The sequence below is a fragment of the Urocampus carinirostris genome, chromosome 7 (genome assembly GCF_059441175.1).
Source record: "Urocampus carinirostris isolate Australia breed hairy pipefish chromosome 7, RoL_Ucar_1.0, whole genome shotgun sequence".
NCBI classification, from domain to species: Eukaryota; Metazoa; Chordata; class Actinopteri; order Syngnathiformes; family Syngnathidae; genus Urocampus; species Urocampus carinirostris.
The window spans coordinates 9,357,200-9,376,928 of NC_142355.1; the positions used below are offsets into that span (position 1 = coordinate 9,357,200).

The 19,729-nt window shown below is 38.6% G+C and overlaps 1 protein-coding gene and 1 pseudogene across 5 annotated transcripts in view; one reads left to right on the top strand and one right to left on the bottom strand.

Annotated features, from left to right (window-relative positions):
* The window catches only part of syt19 (synaptotagmin XIX), a 69,089-nt gene extending 51,602 nt beyond the window's left edge, over positions 1-17,487 (top strand). For 2 of the 5 annotated variants that reach the window (XM_088339671.1, XM_088339669.1), the window contains exons 2-9: positions 5,070-5,283; positions 5,375-5,448; positions 8,394-8,450; positions 9,617-9,799; positions 12,795-12,944; positions 14,926-15,045; positions 15,224-15,335; positions 16,957-17,487. In XM_088339671.1, coding sequence (XP_088195797.1) covers positions 5,079-5,283; positions 5,375-5,448; positions 8,394-8,450; positions 9,617-9,799; positions 12,795-12,944; positions 14,926-15,045; positions 15,224-15,335; positions 16,957-17,264 — 1,209 coding nt within the window. In that variant the 5' untranslated portion in view covers positions 5,070-5,078 and the 3' untranslated portion in view covers positions 17,265-17,487. The other 3 variants (XM_088339668.1, XM_088339670.1, XM_088339673.1) reach the window with 3 other exon arrangements.
* Positions 3,492-3,642, bottom strand: LOC148362266 (U2 spliceosomal RNA; annotated as a pseudogene).
* Positions 17,488-19,729: the final 2,242 nt, after the last annotated feature.

Sequence of the window (19,729 nt, forward strand, 5' to 3'; positions counted from 1 at the left end):
TGAAGTTCGATTTTTGAGTCAAGTGGTTGTTTTGTTTAGAAAAAAGGTTTGAGTCAATTAGTCAAGGAATTAGACTGATTATTTATTATTTTATTGTCTGTCTTTTCCTTAAAATTGAACAAGAGTATTAGAATGAGATCATCTCAAACTGATAAAATTCTTGAATCTTACTTATATTATAATGGGTTTCTATATTCCTCTTTACTGGCAGTGGCAGCCGAATATTATTTTAACTAACCAGTCAAAACATGTAAAACAAGAATTTTTTGGGTTTGAACAATTTTATTGACACTTTTAACAGCAAATAAACAATGTCAGGTTTGAACAATTTTTCTCGACACTTTTAACAGCAATTAAGCATATTGACCATTTCGTTATATAATTTTCTAACAATATGACGTTTGAACAATTTTTGTCGACATTTTTAACAGCAATTAAACACATTCACAATTTTATTATATCATATATGGGGTTTCAGCGACACTTTTAACAGCAATTAATTTTTTTGGTTTGAATAATTTTATTGACACTATTAACAGCAAATAAACAATGTGAGGTTTGAACAATTTCTCTCGACAATTTTAACAGCAATTAAGCCTATTTACAATTTCGTTATATCTGACAATATGATGTTTGAACAATTTTTTTAACAGCAATTAAACACACAATTTCATTACATCATATCCCAACAATTTGAGTTTTTATCAAAACTTTTAACAGCAATTAAATACATTCACAATTTCATTATATCATACTCTAACAATATGACGTTTTAACAATTTTTTCCGATATTTTTAACAGCAATTAAACAGACAATTTCATTTTATCATATCCCAACAATATGAGTTTTTATACAGCAATTAAATATATTCACAATTTCATTATATCATATTCTAAACTGAATTTTTTTGGTTTGAACAATTTTATTGACACTATTAACAGCACATAAACAATGTGAGGTTTGAACAATTTTTCTCGACAATTTTAACAGCAATTAAGCCTATTCAAAATTTCGTTATATCTGACAATATGACGTTTGAACTATTTTTTTTCGACATTTTTAACAGCAATTAAACACACAATTTCATTAGATCACACCCCAACAAAATGAGTTTTTATCGACACTTTTAACAGCAATTAAATACTTGGTTTGTTTTTTTTGTTTTTTAGCAAATAAACAATGTGAGGTTTGAACAATTTTTCTTAACAATCTGAACAGCAATTAAGCATATTCACAATTTCGTGACGTTTTAACAATTTTTAACAGCAATTGAACACACAATTTCATTATATCATATCCCAACAATATGGGTTTTTATCGACACTTTTAACAGCAATTAAATACATAGTAATGAAGTTTTTTTTTTTGTGGTTTGAACAAATTTATTGACACTAACAACAGAAAACAATCTTGACAATCTCAACAGCAATCAAGCACATTCACAATATTATATTTCAATATGATGTTTAACAGCAAACACAATGTGAGGTTTGAACAACCCGTCTCGAAAATCTTAATAGCAATCAAGCGTATTCACAATTTCGTTGTATAACATCTTTGTTAGTGTCAATAGATCCGTCCAGGCCAAAGTCGATTTTTTTTTGTTCTGAACAAATCCACCGACACCAACAGCAGCAAAACAAACACGACAATCTCAACAACCATCAAGCATAATCACAATTTTGTTATATCTGACAATATGACGTGACGATATTTTTTGGTTTGAACAAATTTATTGACACCAAAAACAGAAAACAATCATGACAATCTCAACAGCAATTAAGCACATTCACAATATTATATTCCAATATTACGTTTTTAACAGCAAACACAAAGTGAGGTTTGAACAAACCTTCTCGAAAATCAAACATATTCACAATTTCATTATATAACATCTTTGTTAGTGTCAATAGATCCGTCCAGGCCAAAGTCGATTGTCCTCGGTCTGAACAAATCCACTGACACCAACAGCAGCAAAACACAGCCATCAAGCATGACATTTTAACACTTTTTCCTGACATTTTCAACATCAATTAAACAATTTAACCCACAACACCATCACGATAAGGCATATAGCGAATGATGACATCATTGTCACAAGGGCATCACAACTACAACATAAGGAACAAGGCGACTGCATACCGACACAACATCATCACATGGGACAAAGTATTATTACCACAATGACTCTTCAAGTGGCACCCAACACAAGAACTGTCGGATACAACACAAAGAAGAAGTACATGTCTCTGGTTAGTCACATATATTGTCCTTATTGCTTAGACATGGCAAACCAGGATACACTTGTATAAAAGACTTAGAGGATAAGTCAAGTCAAGTCAAGTCATTTTTATTTTTATAGCCCTTAATCACAAAGAGTCTCAAAGGGCTGCACAGGTTATTGCACAGACTATTATTTCAGACGATTATTACACCATCCCCTGATCTGGAAACAACAAGAGGGCAAGGAAAAACTCAAAAACCTCAACATGAGGAAAATGAAGAAACCTTGAGAAGGGACCGCACATGTGGTATCCCCCTTTCAGGATTACCAGGCAAAGGATGTTGCAATTACGAATAATACAGAGATAGTGTCCACAAAAAGTATAGGTTATCCATATGCTATAGAGTAGAAGTGTGTTTTAAGATTAGATTTAAACATTTCCACTGAGGTTGAAGATCGGATCTCAGGGGGAAGAGCATTCCACAGCACCGGTGCCTGGATGAAGAATACTCTCTAACCTGCGGAACACTTGGCTCTTGGGATCACCAGTAGACCGGCGCTTTCAGAACGAAGGCTTCGGACCGGAACATAGAGGGAAATCAAATCTGAAAGATATGAGGGAGCAAGTCCATGTATGATTTTGTATAATACTAAGAGAACCTTAAAATCACATCTTAGGCTAACAGGGAGCCAATGCAGGTTAGCCAAAATCGGTGTGATCGGACTTTTTTGTACCAGCTGAAGACTCTTGATTCTGGACTTCGGAAGACCGGAGAGTAGTGCGTTAGAGTAATCGAGACGGGAGGTAACAAACGCGTGAATTATAATCTCCGCATCCGACTGAGACAGCATAGGACGAATTTTAGCAATGTTGCGAAGATGGAGGAAAGCGGTTCTAGTAATTTTCTTCACATGTGTTTGAAAGGACAGATCAGGGTCAAATATGACACCTACATTTTGAACTGAGTCACTGGATAAAAATAAGATGAAAAAGAATCTCAGGATAAATAGGCAAAAATAGCTAAATGGTATGTTGTAGGTGTGTCCCAAAAACGCAGGAAAAGCAGTGCAATGACATAGATTTCGAAAATAAGTCGAAAAATAAGAGGGGGGTTTTTAAGGGTTATTGTTCTATCTTCGTTATTCATTATCCATTATCCGTTATCGGTCAGTTCATAATACGCTACAAAGCCTAGGAGCCGGGACACTTACTCTCAGCCAAAAGGCCAAGCTAAGGTCCTAGCCCTAAAGCCTTGTTGCGATCATTGCGAATGCACCGTTCCCGGAGGTACTGCAGTACCGGGCCGATGCGTGGAGTGGACAGAGCAAGCTCTTATTCCATCTCCGGATTGCAAAAATCAAAGGCCAAGCTATGCACCGTTGTATATCTTCATACCGTGATAGGCAAGACATGCATTTTTCACAGTCTGTTGGGCTTATTTAGGTTTGTGATAGCCCAGAGCTAGGGTTAGAGCCTTTTAATGCATTTAGCATCTACCAGAGGACAGGAAGTCAAAAAGGTGTTGGCCGGGGTACATACCTGTCAACCTCCACGGCTCCATGGCTTCCCGTACAAAATACAAAATAATCTAACACCATGTTTTTTTTCGGAATGATGCATGATGGGAAATCCCCAGGCGGCAGACGCATGTGCACAGTAGCATCAAACCGCTAAAAAACGATACCGAGATAGAGGCTTCCGCGGCGAACTCGTTTCACTTGATTGATTCGCAGTTTCTTGATAGTCGGTGTATACCGGATGGTACCCATAATTCACAAATTTGCGTTTTTCCGTACAGAATTTCTTGTACGTCGTTCACATCTTAAAATACATAATAAACTTACTTTGTACGGCAAAAACGTACAGGTTGACAGGTATGAGGGTGAGAGGGTTCCATCAAAATGTTGTCAGGTCTGCTGAGATAGAACAAGCAATGTCATCAGGACTGGGCAGAGAACAGCCAATGATTCTCTCTAAACATATTTAATGTTGCTGTACAGATTGCCTAATGTCCTAGTTCTCCTGGTTGCACAGTAAACACATCAAATATTTAGGAGGAGGACAGTTTTTAGGCACACCTTATTGAAGTCACCAGAGACACTAAAATCTCCATCAGCTGTTGGCTTGTAAACAGCAGCAAGCTAGAGGTTAAGCATTATGTTAACGTTAGCATCCAGGAGAATGTAAACAGCCATCATAATGACCACAATTAGCTCTTTGGGTATTAGGAGGGTCGGGAACAGGTGTTAGCAGCTCTGGAGCTGCACTAGGGTTCTTTGGCGCCTACTATTGACTCCATGGCGCTTTTTCAAAAATGCTTGATAATGGAAAATGAGGGCAGCACGGCAGCGCAGTGGTTAGCGCATCTGCGGCACAGTTCATGTCTCGGGAACCTCCTGCGTGGGTTCAAATCCAGCTCCAGACTTCCTGTGCGGAGTTTGTATGTTCTCCCCGTGTTTGCGTGGGTTTCCTCCGGGCACTCTGGTTTCCTCCCACATTCCAAAGACATGCATTTCAGGTGGATTGGCCGGTCCAAATTGTCCCTAGGTGTGAATGAGCGAGTGAGTTGTCTGTGCCCGTGTGCCCTGCGATCGGCTGGCAACCAGTTCAGGGTGTCCCCTGCCCACTGCCCGATGATTGCTGGGATGGGCTCCAGCAACCCCGCGACCCTACAGAGGATAAGCGGTGTGGCCGATGAGATGAGATGGAAAATGATATGGTATCTCTAGAAGGACAAACGTGACAGTTTCCAATGAATATAGATGCAAACAATGTTTCTGTTTAGTGACTTATATTCAAATGTACCTAATTTTCAAATGGTATTTTGTTTTACTGGTCCGTAGCCCACATAGATGTCCAAAATGGTGGTACTTCCATTGGGATATTTTGCACCCGGAAGACTTCTGTCCGCGGCGGCCTTGAAGTTTCCCTTCTCGGATGCCATCAAATACACCATCTTGGGCTTGTCAACTGCTCTTCTTCTGGTGGCCCTCGGAATTTTGGTCTGGCAGGCTTATAGATACTTCAAACGCCCGTCGAGTACACCTTTACTTCAAGGTGAGCAAGGATTCAATCTATTCTGAACTTAATATCGTGTGATTTGTTTTGGATCAGGCAGATAACTGATTTTTGCCTGATCAAACTGTAGGGAATGGTGATTTGCTCTACTCAGGAGATATCGTTGAAAAAACAAGACAGTTTCAAGGGATTCCAACTATCAAGGTAAGAAGTTATGGCAAAAAGGAATCTTGTCTTAGGTGACCTATTAAGGATAATTGAATACGTTGCGAGACTGTAAAGAATGTATATCCTGTCAACAGGGTTGGGTAGGGTTACTTTAACTGGATACTTTCAATTACTTTTGGATTACTCCAATACCAAATATGCTAATAAAAGACAAAACAAACTAAATATGAATAAAATGACTAAATTTTGTGCCGGCTTGGGGAGTAACGGAATACATGGAACGGCAAAAATGATGTTGGCAAGCTGTTTGGATTTATTTTCCTTTTGTTTCTGTCGCATTTTATGTTAGTTTTTCCGGGGATCAAAAGAGATCAAAGCCAGGAGAGAAAGCTTACCACGTGTTGTGAGTCATAATTTTAGATAAAAAGAGAAGTCATGTGAGAGGGGGAAAGAAAGGGAGAGGAAGGAAGAAATCCAACGAGAAATAGAAAGACAGGAGAGAAAAGAGAAAAGAAAGCGCAAAGGGTAGAAAGAAATAAAGAGAAAAGAGAGAAAAGGGACAGGGAAATTAGAGAAAAATGAGTTATAAAGACACAGAGAGAGAAAGAGACAAAGAGCAACAAAGGAAGAGAAAAAGAGAGACAAGGAAAGCAAAAGAGACAGCGACATGGAGTGGGAGAAAAGGGGTGGAGAGAGAGAGAGAGAGAGAGAGAGAGAGAGAGAGAGAGAGAGAGAGAAAGAGAGAAATAAATAAAAGTACTGTGTCTTTGTGAGAGGCACCTGGCTTTGGCAACATCAAGTTGCCATATTTCAACCAGCAGCTTGTTTTTCTCTTGCACTTCTCTGGTTGTTGTCTTGCGGGCCGGATTCAATCCCTTAGCCGGCCTGATCTGGCCCGCGGGCCACCTGTTTGACACCTGTGGTTTAAAGGGACTACATTTTGACCACCTTGGACAGGGTAAACTGTTTTGGGACTAGATTTGGGTAAAGTTGGCTTGGCATAAGTTGGGGTATTTTGAGTTTTTTTATTTGCTCTCACGTAGGTTTGAGATCAGAGGATTGTGTTAGTATCCCTGTACTGACTCTGTTATTAAGGGCTATACAGATAAATGTGACTCGACTTGACAATGAGAAATTGTGTCGCTAAAATATGCCACAAATACTAGAAAGGTGGCAATCCATGTGGTATTTATCCATAGTCCCACATACATTGATGTATACAATGATATGTTAAATAGTTCTTTACTCAAAAATTGTAATTCAATTTGTTTACGCCAGGGGTTTCAAACTCAATTGAGTCGGGGGCCGCCGAAGCTAGGGTCCGGGTGAGGTTGGGCCAAAAGGGTTTTTCCACGAAAGCAATGCTGATAAAAAAAACATAACATAACATTCTTCTTAAAGGGACAGTGTTACATATTTATCCACTAGATCAGGGGTCGGGAACCTTTTTGACTCAAAGAGCCATAAAAGCAAAAAATATTAATTTTATTTTGGGAAAGAGCCACACCATATATTATGAGACAAATTTACTAAATTGCTAAACCGGCGCCCCAGACAAAAGCTTAGTCTTCAGCACATTTATTTTTGATGATTTGATCAAAATTATGAAAAGAGAATAATGCCAGAGCCCCTGTCCCAAATTCAACAAACAGACCACTTTAAACTTGTCTCTTTCTTGCAATTACTCAAGATCGGTTAAACTCCTTTTGACCCTTTTTTTTTCATACATATTGGTTTCAAAACCAGATGCAAGCATTTATTTTGTAAAAACGTCACAACATTCTGAGAATAGGGAGCCTTATGTGCTTACCTTTGGCGAGAGATGGGAGGGAATGCTTGTACTTTTTGCATAGCTCCACCCATCCCTCCCACTCACCCAATCAAATAACTAAGTTCTCTTCCGGTGTTTTGGCGTATTTACAGTTCTGTGGATTCATCATAAAGTATCTGAACACTGAACACAGATTATATAGTGAACTTTTAAATAAAGGATTCTTTAGCGTTGTACAGCCAAAACGAGTTTTTTCCCCCCTTTTTTTGTGTGACACCTTGACTGTAAATTGTAGTGAAAAACGTGCCCTATATATACTGCGAAGTGTTGCCTTTGAGTTTAGCTTTGGTTTGGCTTTACGTGTACCTGTATAGGATAGACAAGTCCGGTTATGAACAAGATGGAGAAATTTTGCATGCAATCAAATTGGTCTCTGAGCCACAGATATTCATAGAAAGAGCCATATATGGCTCGCGAGCCATAGGTTCCCGACCCCTGCACTAGATATTACTGTAAAGTGTAGTGCAACCAAAATTGAGTCCAAGTAAAACTATAAACTACAGAGCAAAAAAGAGCCCTTTGCTTCCAATTTTTACTCACTCTATAACAAAGAAAGACAAAATAAAGGGATATATTTTTTTAAATGAATAAGAAATGGGGAAGAAAAAATAAGAAAAGGAGAAAGAAAGGAAAACGGGAATAAAAAAGAAAGCGGGGGGAAATAAAGTAAAAAAGGAAAAGGGAGAAAACAAAGAAAAAAAGATAAAAATAAAGAAAGTAAAGAGAAAAAATGAAGACAACAAAACAATATTCTCGCTTTTTCTTTTAATTTCATTATTTTCTCTTTTTTTTCATTTTTCTTTTACTATTTTCTTGAGTTTTACTTTTTTCCTATTTGTTTTTGGTGTTTTTCCTTTGGTCCCTTTTTTAATTTATATTTTATATTTTATTTCTTTTTTTAAATTATAATTTATATTCTTATTTCACTTCACTACAAATTTAAGAAGGTGCGTTTTTGTCACTCTGAGTCTTCTTTTGTTATGCTTTTAGCACACGTTTACAGTGGCATGACAGAATACCGCCACATCTAGTGGTCAAATAATACTTTAATAATAAGGCAATTTGTTTAGAAAGGAACGTTTACAACTGTCAGTTACAATTAATGAGTAACAGAAAATACATTTTTTTTAAAATAATGCATATTTTGCAGGTGGAAGATGTGGATACGGTCATCCTGGAATCCACACAGAAACCAGAAGAGGATAAAGTTCGTTTTACTTTCTTGAACTTTTCTGTCAGTTTCATTTGGACAGACGGACATGGAGACATAGAGACATAGAGTCATACAGACATAGAGATAGAGTCATAGAGACAGACAGACAGGCAGACAGACAGACAGACAGACGGACACAGACAGACAGACAGACAGACAGACAGACAGACAGACAGACAGACAGACAGACAGACAGATAGATAGATAGATAGATAGATAGATAGATAGATAGATAGATAGATAGATAGATAGATAGATAGATAGATAGATAGATAGATAGATAGATAGATAGATAGATAGATAGATAGATAGATAGATAGATAGATAGATAGATAGATAGATAGATAGATAGATAGATAGATAGATAGATAGATAGATAGATAGATGGATGGGTGGATAGGTGGGTGGATTGGTGGGTGGATTGGTGGGTGGGTGGGGGTATTGGTGGGTTTGTAGGTAGGTAGGTAGGTAGGTAGGTAGGTAGGTAGGTAGGTAGGTAGGTAGGTAGGTAGGTAGGTAGGTAGGTAGATATTATTGTTAGGTTGTACGTTTTTTAAACATCATTCTTCCAGTCAATGAGGGTTGCTACTTGTTGTATACTCAGAAAGTGGGTAGTATATTGAGGTAACATAAAAATTTCTGATCTATATAATCATACATCTTTTAGGTTCATTTTGTAATATTTAACCACTAGGTGGCACTGTATTGTCTAGTGTGAACGAAAACCAGTGCCAAATGAACACAGCGTAGCAGCAAGATGCCAGACAAAATATGTAAAAAATACGAATGTCTTGACCCATGAATATTTATAAAAAATATTTAAAAAAAACATTGGTTTTATATTTTATATAACCTCGCTTATCATTCAAATTAATATTTGTATTCTGAATGAAGGTTTCTTTGAATCACTAGGAGGCACAAAATATTACACACTGTTCTTTTAAGCTTTGCATAAAGACGGAGAACCTGGCAACCCAACCCAATGCAACACGAGCTTTAGCAATGGCTTGGCTTGCCAGGCAACTATAGATAGATAAAGATGGATTTAAAATGATTTTTTTTTACAGCCAACCACAGTTTTAAATGATCAGTTGAAGTATGCAAGTTTTATGAAAAGCAGGACTGGCCTTATTTAACACGATATAACCATTTTTCCACAGAAGATACACGGATGGATCCACTACTCCGTCTACTATGAAGCACAACAGCGCCATCTTGTGGTCACTGTCTTGGAGGTGAAGGGCCTTCAGCAGCAAAGTCAAACCAACGGCCTTCAACTTTTTGTCCAACTAAAGCTCCTTTGGAGGGGATCTCAAAACGAAGGACCTTACATTGATGATGTGGTACAGTACACCCTTTTCTTTTAAATTGCATTTCGTTAATTTAAATTGTTGGGATCTGCAAACAGGGTTGGGTAGGGTTACTTTAACTGGATTACTTTCAATTACTTTTGGATTACTCTAATACCAAATATGCTAATAAAAGACAAAATAAACTAAATATGAATAAAATTACTAGATTTTGTACAGGCTTGGGGAGTGACAGAATACATGGAACGGCAAAAATGATGTTGGCAAGCTGTTTGGATTTATTTTCATTTTGGTTTTGTCGCATTGTATGTTAGTTTTGCCGGAGATCAAATAGATCAAAGCCAGGAGAATAGCTTACCGCGTGTTGTGAGTCATCATTTTATTCATATTTAGTTTCTTTTGTCTTTTATTAGCATATTTGGTATTGGAGTAATCCAAAAGTAATTGAAAGTAATCCAGTTAAAGCAACCCTACCCAACCCTGTCTGCAAATACATGTTTTATTAAATTGTGTGTTTTTGTTAGAAGATAAGGATAATAACAAATTAAATTCAAATTTACTTCCATTTATTTTCTTCACCAATTTACAAAACATAGATTTGTGTATTGTAGTGTTATTTGAAACAAATGAATGAATTGATGAATAAATGAATGAATCAATCAATCACTCAATAAATGAATCAATGAACTGTCAACGAAACACAATTTCTTATTAGTTGTCTAGTAAGGACAATGTGTATTATTTAATGCCTCCAAGTGGTGAAAAAAAATCATCCATTAAGAAAAAAATGATTCAAATAGGAGGCAAAAATACACAAAGTAAAATAAAAATATGTATTTTTTAAATACCTGAAGGTCAAAAAATGTGTATTTATTTCACACAACATGAGGCTCACATAAAGCAAGCTGACCTGATTGTCTGGCATCTTGCTGCTACAGGTAACCCTGAAAACCAAGAACTTTATGAGAGGCTGGGCAAAAATAATGATGGTGCAGTGTGGCCAGTAGTTTGTATTATTCTTTGTGCTTTCTAGCATTTGTTTTCTGTTGCACTACATAATAGAGTGACATCTAAATGATACACAGTGTCCTTTAAAATCCTCCTATCTGACACTATTCGCTTCCATCATGTTCAGTTCTTCAGTCTATAGTTTATTAGACTAAAAATAAGGAGAGAATACATCAATGAATATTGAACGAAACTGGAGAACAGTAGAGGACTGTTAAAGAATCCTGCACAATGCCATATTGAAAATTGGTTGTAAAAGCTCTCATCTTAGCTCGTTTAACTATATAGCATAGATCACAAAAGCAGATCTACCCTGGAGGGTGTGGTTAGAATGGCAAAGAACAGCAAAATTATTGTCTGAGAGTGCCAATGATGTAAACCAGGGGTCAGGAACCTTTTTGACCCAAAGAGCCATGAAATAAAAAATGTTTAAAAGAGAAATTGAGAGAGCCACATCATATATTTTCAGACAAAATCGAAAAAACTGCCAAATACGCTCTATAGACAAAAACCAATTCTTCAGCACATTTTATTTCACTGTGTGTGTCATTTGATGATTCAATCAAATGTGTGAAATGATGATAATGCCAAATCCTGTGTCCCACATCAATGTAAATATGCCATTTACAATTTGTCTTCCACCTTCAGTTAAGAGTGTTAAGGCCATTTTTTTTGTCCTTAATAATGGTTTCAAAACAATTTGCATGCAAAGTTCTTTTGTAAAAATGTCAAAAATTACTGCAAAAGATAAGCATATCGTCATAAAAGGAAGTGCCTTGCGCTGTATGCAGGGATCCGCCCACCTGTGTCACGGTCGCCGTGGCGACCAGTCTGCCGCGCCCCCAAACTCAAGCTGTAGCAGATCAGCTGATTGCTGGTCTGCTACTTAAGGCTGGGTTGTGGGTTTGGCGGGCGCTGGCTCATTACACATTCCCCGGTCTGTTATGCCTTGTCCTGTTTTAGTTTTAAACATTGTCCGTTCTGTTATGCCTTGTCCTGTTTAGTTGAGTTGGAAGAAACAACTGTTTGTTTTGTCATGTCCCAGAGTTTTGGACAACTTTTATTTTGGTGAATAAAAGTTTTGGATTGTTACGCAATTGAGTTCTCCCTTCCTGCCTCCTGCCTCCGTTCTGGTCCGGTCATCCACTCCACTCCGCCTCGTGACAACCTGTACTGCTCACCCAATCAAAGTCGTTTGTCAGCATTTTTTATCTATCAGTTTAAATGGTTTCTTATCGAACTTCTACATTAAGTTGCTTCGGCTTTACATGGACCAAAATCGGGATGAAATCACTTGACTTTGGAACGCCACAGAGAGATGTGCAATAGTTATATTTTATTTCGGAGCCATATGTACTCATGAAAAGAGCTATACATGGCTCCCGAGCCATAGGTTCTCTACCCCTGATGTAAACAGTGAGTATAATAGTCAAAATAACAAACTGGAATAATATGCAGGGTTGGGTAGGGTTACTTTAACTGGATTACTTTCAATTACTTTTGGATTACTCCAATACCAAATGTGCTAATAAAAGACAAAAGAAACTAAATATGAATAAAATGATGACTCACAACACGTGGTAAGCTTTTTCTCCTGGCTTTGATCTCTTTGATCTCCGGCAAAACGAACATAAAATGCGACAGAAACAAAAGGAAAATAAATCCAAACAGCTTGCCAACATCATTTTTGCCGTTTCATGTATTCCGTTACTCCCCAAGCCTGCACAAAATTTAGTCATTTTATTCATATTTAGTTTCCTTTGTCTTTTATTAGCATATTTGGTATTGGTGTAATCCAAAAGTAATTGAAAGTAATCCAGTTAAAGTAACCCTATCCAACCCCGATCATATGCAATCTCTTTTGCAGGTGTCCATTATTAAAAACAGTAAAAACTAATCTCCTTACTCTAACTCCGCACATACCTGTAATCGAGCAACATTATTCGAATCCAGCTTCCAAATCCAAACAGTCACGTCGTTTTACCGCATTATTGTCTTCTCTTTCTGCTGCGATTCACAGAGTGAAGGATCACAGATCACCCTGGGTGCGGTGCTCCAGGACTGGCGGACCCGGATTGTGAAAGGCACATGCAATCCCTTGTTTGGAGATCAGTTCACCTGTATTCTGCGCGATGAAAAGGATCTGGATCACATGGACCTCAGAATGGAGGTTCAGTCACTTAAAAACACAGTCATTTATAAAACTGTTATAACTACAGTATAAAGTACTTTTGTTCTAACATACTTATTTTATATGTTTTATTTCGGACGGTCTGTAGCAGGGGTGTCAAACTCATTTTAGCTCAGGAGCCACAGGGGCCAAACAAGTCAATTAATAGCGTAAAAGGTGTGCCCTAGCTCAAGGGCTGAGGGTCAATTTCAGAGGCTAACTATTACGTTTTTATTCAGGCATGTTAGATGTGGTTATAAAATGACTAATGAGGGGGTGGGGGTTATCTGCGTTTTTTTGTTTTTTTTTCTTTGGTTTTGTGCATTTGTCAAGAAAAAAAGCAAAACAATAATTGAAGTTGAAGTTCAAAGTTCTGAGGTAATGGGATCAAATCCAGCTAACAGCCTTCCTGTGCGGAGTTTGCATGTTCTCCCCGTGCTTGTGTGGGTTTCCTTCCACATTCCAAAAAACAAGCCTGTCAGGTTAATTGACCGATCCAAATTGTCCCTAGGTGTGAATGAGCGAGTGAGTTGTCTGTCTCTCTCTGTGGGCCCTGCGACTGGCTGGCAACCAGTTCAGGGTGTCCCCTGTTCACTGCCACAAGATAGATAGATAGATAGATAGATAGATAGATAGATAGATAGATAGATAGATAGATAGATAGATAGATGGAGGGGATGGATAGGCTCCAGCACCCCAGCGACCCTACTGAGGATACGCGGCGCAGATGGATGGATTTCTGTCAGTTTGAGATCTGATGGATGGATGGAATAATAAGTATTTCCACTTTGCTTTACTGAACTCAGTGAAACTCCTGCAGACTAAAAACTGACAGAAATAGCACACAAACACTAATTTAAATGATTGATTAAATGGTTTGAAAGTCCGCTTTTTTTAATGAAAATATTTCTCGGAATAGGGGAACTTTGCTGCTAGATTTCATATCTACTATAAAAAAGTGCTAAAGCTTTGTAAACTTTTGCAAAGAAACCCAGGTGTTATTTATTGTTTTCAATGTTTTAAATTTTTTTGTATTGCTTTAACAGCACGTCTATGATTTCAATTTTAAGTAAAATAACGTAACTATGGTTTTTCAAAATGTTTTCTGGTTGATTAATGGGAGTCAGCAAGTACAGCTACAGTGGATGTTTTGCGAGTGGCGCCTGGCTTTGGTGACATCCACTGGATATATATAAAACGGCAAGTCGTTGTTTGAGTCTGTAGTTTGCAATAGTCTTTGATCTGTGTAGCCTTTTGAGACTCTTTGTGATTTAGGGCTATGCAAATAAACATGACTTGACTTGACTTTACTTGACTTGACGCAATGTAGCTCATTTTTCTCTTGTGCTTCTCTCGGCATTGTGTCACGGGCTACATAAAAGAATGTGGCTGTGTCAGGAACAAGAATGGAATCTCGGACCCAATTGCGTTCGTTTTAAAGGAATCTTTATCGGATTGAGCTGACAGAGCTTGCTTAGGAAGCCGATGATTGTCGGTCGCTAGCAGCGTTGGACGGAATGGCAGTTCCGTGACAGGTAGGCAGAATCGATACGGCTTAGCGGGTGGGTTGATGGCCAGGGCAGGAGAGCAGGTCGTAAGCATGGGGCAGAAACAGGTCGACACCGAAGGCAGGCAGGAATCAAACTGGAAAGGTCTTTGGTACTGGAATCTGGCAAAACACACAGGGAGACACAAGTACGGTCTGACACTCTCCTCTGGGCGCTGACAGCTTAAGAGGAGAGTGCCAGCCGATCAGAGAGCGCACTCCTACGCGCCAAACGATTGCCCCAGGTGTCTTCATTTTGGCAATTATGACAGGCTGACCATATTTTTGTCCGCGGACATTGAGTTTGGCACATGAGTTCTTATATCTTCTATAAATAACAATCTAAAAATCTTTAAACAAAAATAGAAAAAGCCACATTTATGTATGACAAGTCCTACAATCCTTGAATATAAACCCCATTTTATTGTGCACCAGGTGAGAGACTTTGATAAATTCTCCAGACACAACGCCTTAGGAGAAGTAAGGATCTCTTTAGGACAGCTTGATATCTCCTACCCATTGGAGCTAAAAGGAAAGCTCAATACACCCCAAAAGGTAACAAATATACAAATAACACATTTTACCGAGAATTTTGTGTGTATCTGTGGGCTGTTCAATGAGTTGGTGTGTATGGAGGACCAATCCTGATATAAGTACAAAGAAATGTATAATTTAGCCGGTAGCCAGAAATTATTGCTTGCCTTGTCCAATCAAATGACTCTCGTTTTGCTAGGATCTTGTCGGAGAAATACTTCTGTCATTGAAGTTTCTCCCAACTTCTCAGCGGATTGAGGTTGGAGTTTTGAAGGTTCGAACAGTCAACAAGGACCTACACTTGGATGCAGGTAACATCTAAACATATTTTGATTCCAAACCACATGTGTCAAACTCGTGGCCCGCGCAACAGATTAGGCCCGTCACATCATTTCACATGGACGCCAGACAACGCTGAGAAAAGCACGAAAGAATAATTAGCGACATCGGGCCAAACTATGACTTGCAGTGTTAAATACGTCCAATAGATGTCGCTATAGCCAGGCACCACGGACGTGCTTTCAAAGGCAATACAAAATAAATAGCGGACATTTAAATAAGCTTTAGCTCCTTTCTGTAATATATATCAAATCTAGCAGTAATGTTCAGGTGAACGTTTTCATAAGAAAATAAATATATAAAATACAAAAATAAAGAAAATGTCATGATTGCTGATTCAGAGCACCTGTGACTGCCCAATTGGCACCAACAGCCCTGAGCGCTGATTGGTTCTGAGACTCTTTTTAAACCCCCAGCTTCCAAGAGGAGGCCGTCAGACCGTTTGCGAACCTATGCTCCCAACTAGGCAAGCTCATATCTCCCGACATTTTCCTGCCCTGTTTTCTCCTGCCTGATACCTGTTGCCAACCTGTTTCCGGACCTGTTTCTGCCCTGATCTGCCACCTCGACCGCCAACCTGTTTTGCCCTGTTTCCTGCCTGATACCTCTTGCCGACCTAATTTCTGAACTCGATACCGCCCTTGCTCCCCCGTCCCGGCTAGTGACCAGTATCCCTGCAGTCTAAGATTATCCTCGCTCGACACGGAAGTGCCATTTCCGCGTTACAGCCACCTGCTATCCGTGTCCGTCAATCATTGGATCGTGGAAGCAAGCCCTGCTCTCCCTCTTTATCAATAAAACTGAGTAAACAAACGCTACTGGATCCTGTCTTTGTTTCTGGCTTGTGACAGAAAACAGACTTTGAAATCTTAAATTTCTGCCACTTTACAGTCTCCATAAGTTTTCCCGTGTTTAACTGCAGTGGGAATTTATTCAAGTGTTGTTTCACTTTTTGTTTTGTTTTGTTTGTTTTTTACAAATGCACTAGTGACAATCACTACAAGAAATTAAATCTTAGTGACGGACAACAGGAGCAAGCGGGGCGGGAGTGCCACTTCCTTGTCGGACGAGGGGGAACGGAGACAGGCGGGAATAGCAAGTCGTTGGCCGGTACTGGGAACAAAAGGCGATATCGAGTTCGTAATCAAGGTCGGTAACAGGAGGCAGGAAGAACGGGGCGTAAACAGGTCAGTAACAAAGATCAGGCAGGAAAAGGTTTAGCAAAAACGGGGTCGGACGAGAAGGCTAGCTGAACAGAAGGCAACAGTTCGCAACAATCTGACAGCTCCCAAGAGGAAGCCGGGGGTTTAAAAAGGGAGTGTCCACCAATCAGCTGTCCGGGCTGTTGCCGCCAATTACGCCGCCGCAGCTGCGTTCAATCGGCAATCATGACACTTAGAGAATGAAATAAATATTGTGGAATAAAACTCTCAGTAAAAGTTTTCATTCAAATCTGACATCCTTGAATACCTGAAGACCGCGGCCCTATAGCTAAGGTTGACTTTTTATGCCATTCATATCGTTTTCCAGTCTACCTCCGTAAGCTAAAATGTGTTTGCCATTCCTGTCCTAATGAATGTCTTTGTTTACCAGCGCTCCACGTCAAGATCGCTTTGCAGTGCAACCGGTGCAAGACGAAACATCAAAAAACGTCAGCAGTACCTCGAAACGCCATGACCGTCTTCAATGAAGTTCTGATATTCTCCTTGACGGAATTTACTGTACAACAATGTAAAATCTCGGTCTCTGTTTTTGAGACTCACTCATCTAGGAAATCTCCCAAGCACCTGATTGGACAATTAACCATAAGGAAGGACAAGAATTCAGATAATGAACATTTGGGTCTTATGCTCCGTTCGGTACGACAACCCGTCGCCAAATGGCACGCTCTTCACATATGACTTGTGTCCTGACGACTTTTGTACTCTGGTTCCAAACAAAATGTAAGTCACCCCAAATACAGTGCTTACAGGTAGTGTTCCCTCTAAGCTGCACGCAGTGCAATTGCGCACTGCTTGCACATTCTCAAAAATAAGGGCTCAAAATGACTAATTAAGAAGCGACTTAAGTCAAAGTTACAGTGCATGAAGGTAAAAATACATGGGTTCCCCTGACGCTGTGTCCCAAATGTGTCAATGTCGAACGAAGTTGAAAAGTAAAGTCAGTAGAGTTTGTCGAGAACCGGCTTCTTCGGCTCGGCTCACTAAAAGGAACCGGCTCTTTCGGGTCCTAAACGGCTCTTCGGGTTGTTTTTGCTTCTTTAATCCCAACATGACCAAGTACTATGTAAAATTGTGCACAAAATGACTTAAAGGAAGGGGGAATAGAACAAAAAAGAAAAAATACCAAAAAAAGGAGTGAAAAGCTGGGAAAAAAAGAAACAAAAGGAAGAGAAAAAGAAAAAAAAAGAAAAGAAAGAAACGTCCGAAAAAAGTAAATGGACAACAAAAAAAAGTAACAGCTCGGAAAAAATAAACACAATGAGACTTTTTAAAAGGAATTTTAAAAAAAGTAGAAAAAAAACATGGAAAAAAGAAGAAAAAGTTTGTGTTGCATTCAAATAATTTCCAATTGTATCAAGTGAATCTTGTTGCCAACATTGTACTTCCACTAAAAAATTTAATAAGTACAGTTCTGTATCTTACAACCAACTAAAAAAGCCCCAAAACATGTTAATATTATGCGACAAAATATGTTAAGAAATAAAAAGAAATGGATATCTTGTGATAGAATTGTAAGAACAAACGACGTTTGTAGGCCGTACAACCTTTTCAATAGTACTTGAGTCAATTCATTCAAAAGAGAAAAATAATTTTGCATTGCCGGAAACTCAGCAAAATGTAACTTGATGTCAAGTTTTGGACATGTTTGATAATGAATTATCTTGCCACACTTGGGATTATGGTGGCTCACTGTTGTTTCAAGCGTTGCTCACCGACTTTGTGTGAACGCTCAGACCCGCGGAAAATTAGAGGGAACATTGCTTACAGGCTTTATACTCATGTACAAAACAATGTTTTCTTAGAATCAACAACATTTGAGACACAATTGTGAAAGGAAACCAAATTTATTTAACATTCCAAATTGTAAAAATGATATAAAAAGTTGAAGTACTTTGGTTCCACGTTGCGATTGTGTCTCTCAAGTTGTTGATTCTTAAGAAATATTATCAGTTTTTTAGCTTTAAGTTCAAGCCGATAATGTTCTTGGGCAGCCTAAAATTTTGCTAGGCACTGTATATTTTCTTTACGCTAATTTTTTAGATATCTGTGTCCTGGAAAAAGAGCTATATCAGAGTAAAAAAAACAAACATGTTCGGAGCCGCAAAAAATGAAAAGTCTTATTTAAGTCTTAAATAAAGGGATTCCTAAATACAAGTTATCATCTCATATTTAAAGAGGTGCCAAGCATTCAAAATCATGTACAGCGGGACCTCGGTTCTCGACCATAATCCGTTCCAGAACCCTGTTCGAAAACCGATTTGTTCGATCAGCGAAATCATTTTTCCCATTAAAAATAATGTAAATCGTATGAATCCGTTCCAATGTTTACCTTGAATGTTTAACGTAAACAAAGCTAACCCAGGCTAATCGTACGTTCGCGTTATCGTAATCTTCCGTACGAAAGATTACGCTAATATGAACGTGTAAAAATAAAAAAAGGGCTAAAACCCTTATATCAAAAGCGAAAGCAAAACGAAGCATGTCCGCACGCGATAATAGTTGGTCAGGAAAAGAGCGATCTACACCAGTACGCCGCTCAGCATCGCAGCCTAGCGTACGCACTCAGGCATTACCGGCGTTCGGACTCCGATTTTTTGACCAAACAAACTCTTCTTTCTTAGGGGTTGGCGTTTGGACTGTACATGAAAGAGTTGTTTTCTTAATATCAGCATTTTCTAGCTACACTCACAGTAATTACATGGCTGGGAAACAATAGCTAAAAGTAAAATAAAAGCAGATAGGTGCTGTGGAAATAAAAAAATAAGAAAGGCTCTTTGAATTGTTCTGACCATTGTTAACATATCTAATGGATAATATATTCTACTTGTACCTTTTTAGGACAACCCAAACAAGGCACCCCACCTTTAAAGGGTATCATTTTTAGAAGGGACATTTATAATGAGCAGTGCAACTGAAAACGGGTGCTAGAAACCACAAGGAAGAACACAGACTGCGGAAACTCGAAATGACAAAACTGCAATGTTTCCTCTTATTTTTTAGCCAAGCCTTTCGAGAAGAAATATAAGATTTAAAAAGTGGGGGGAAATTATTCAAAAAAGGGGAAAAAACAGAAAAGTAAGCCGCAGTGATCAAAACGTAAAAGTAGCTCTGCCTCAGCAAAGAGGTCAACCGTAATCATTAGT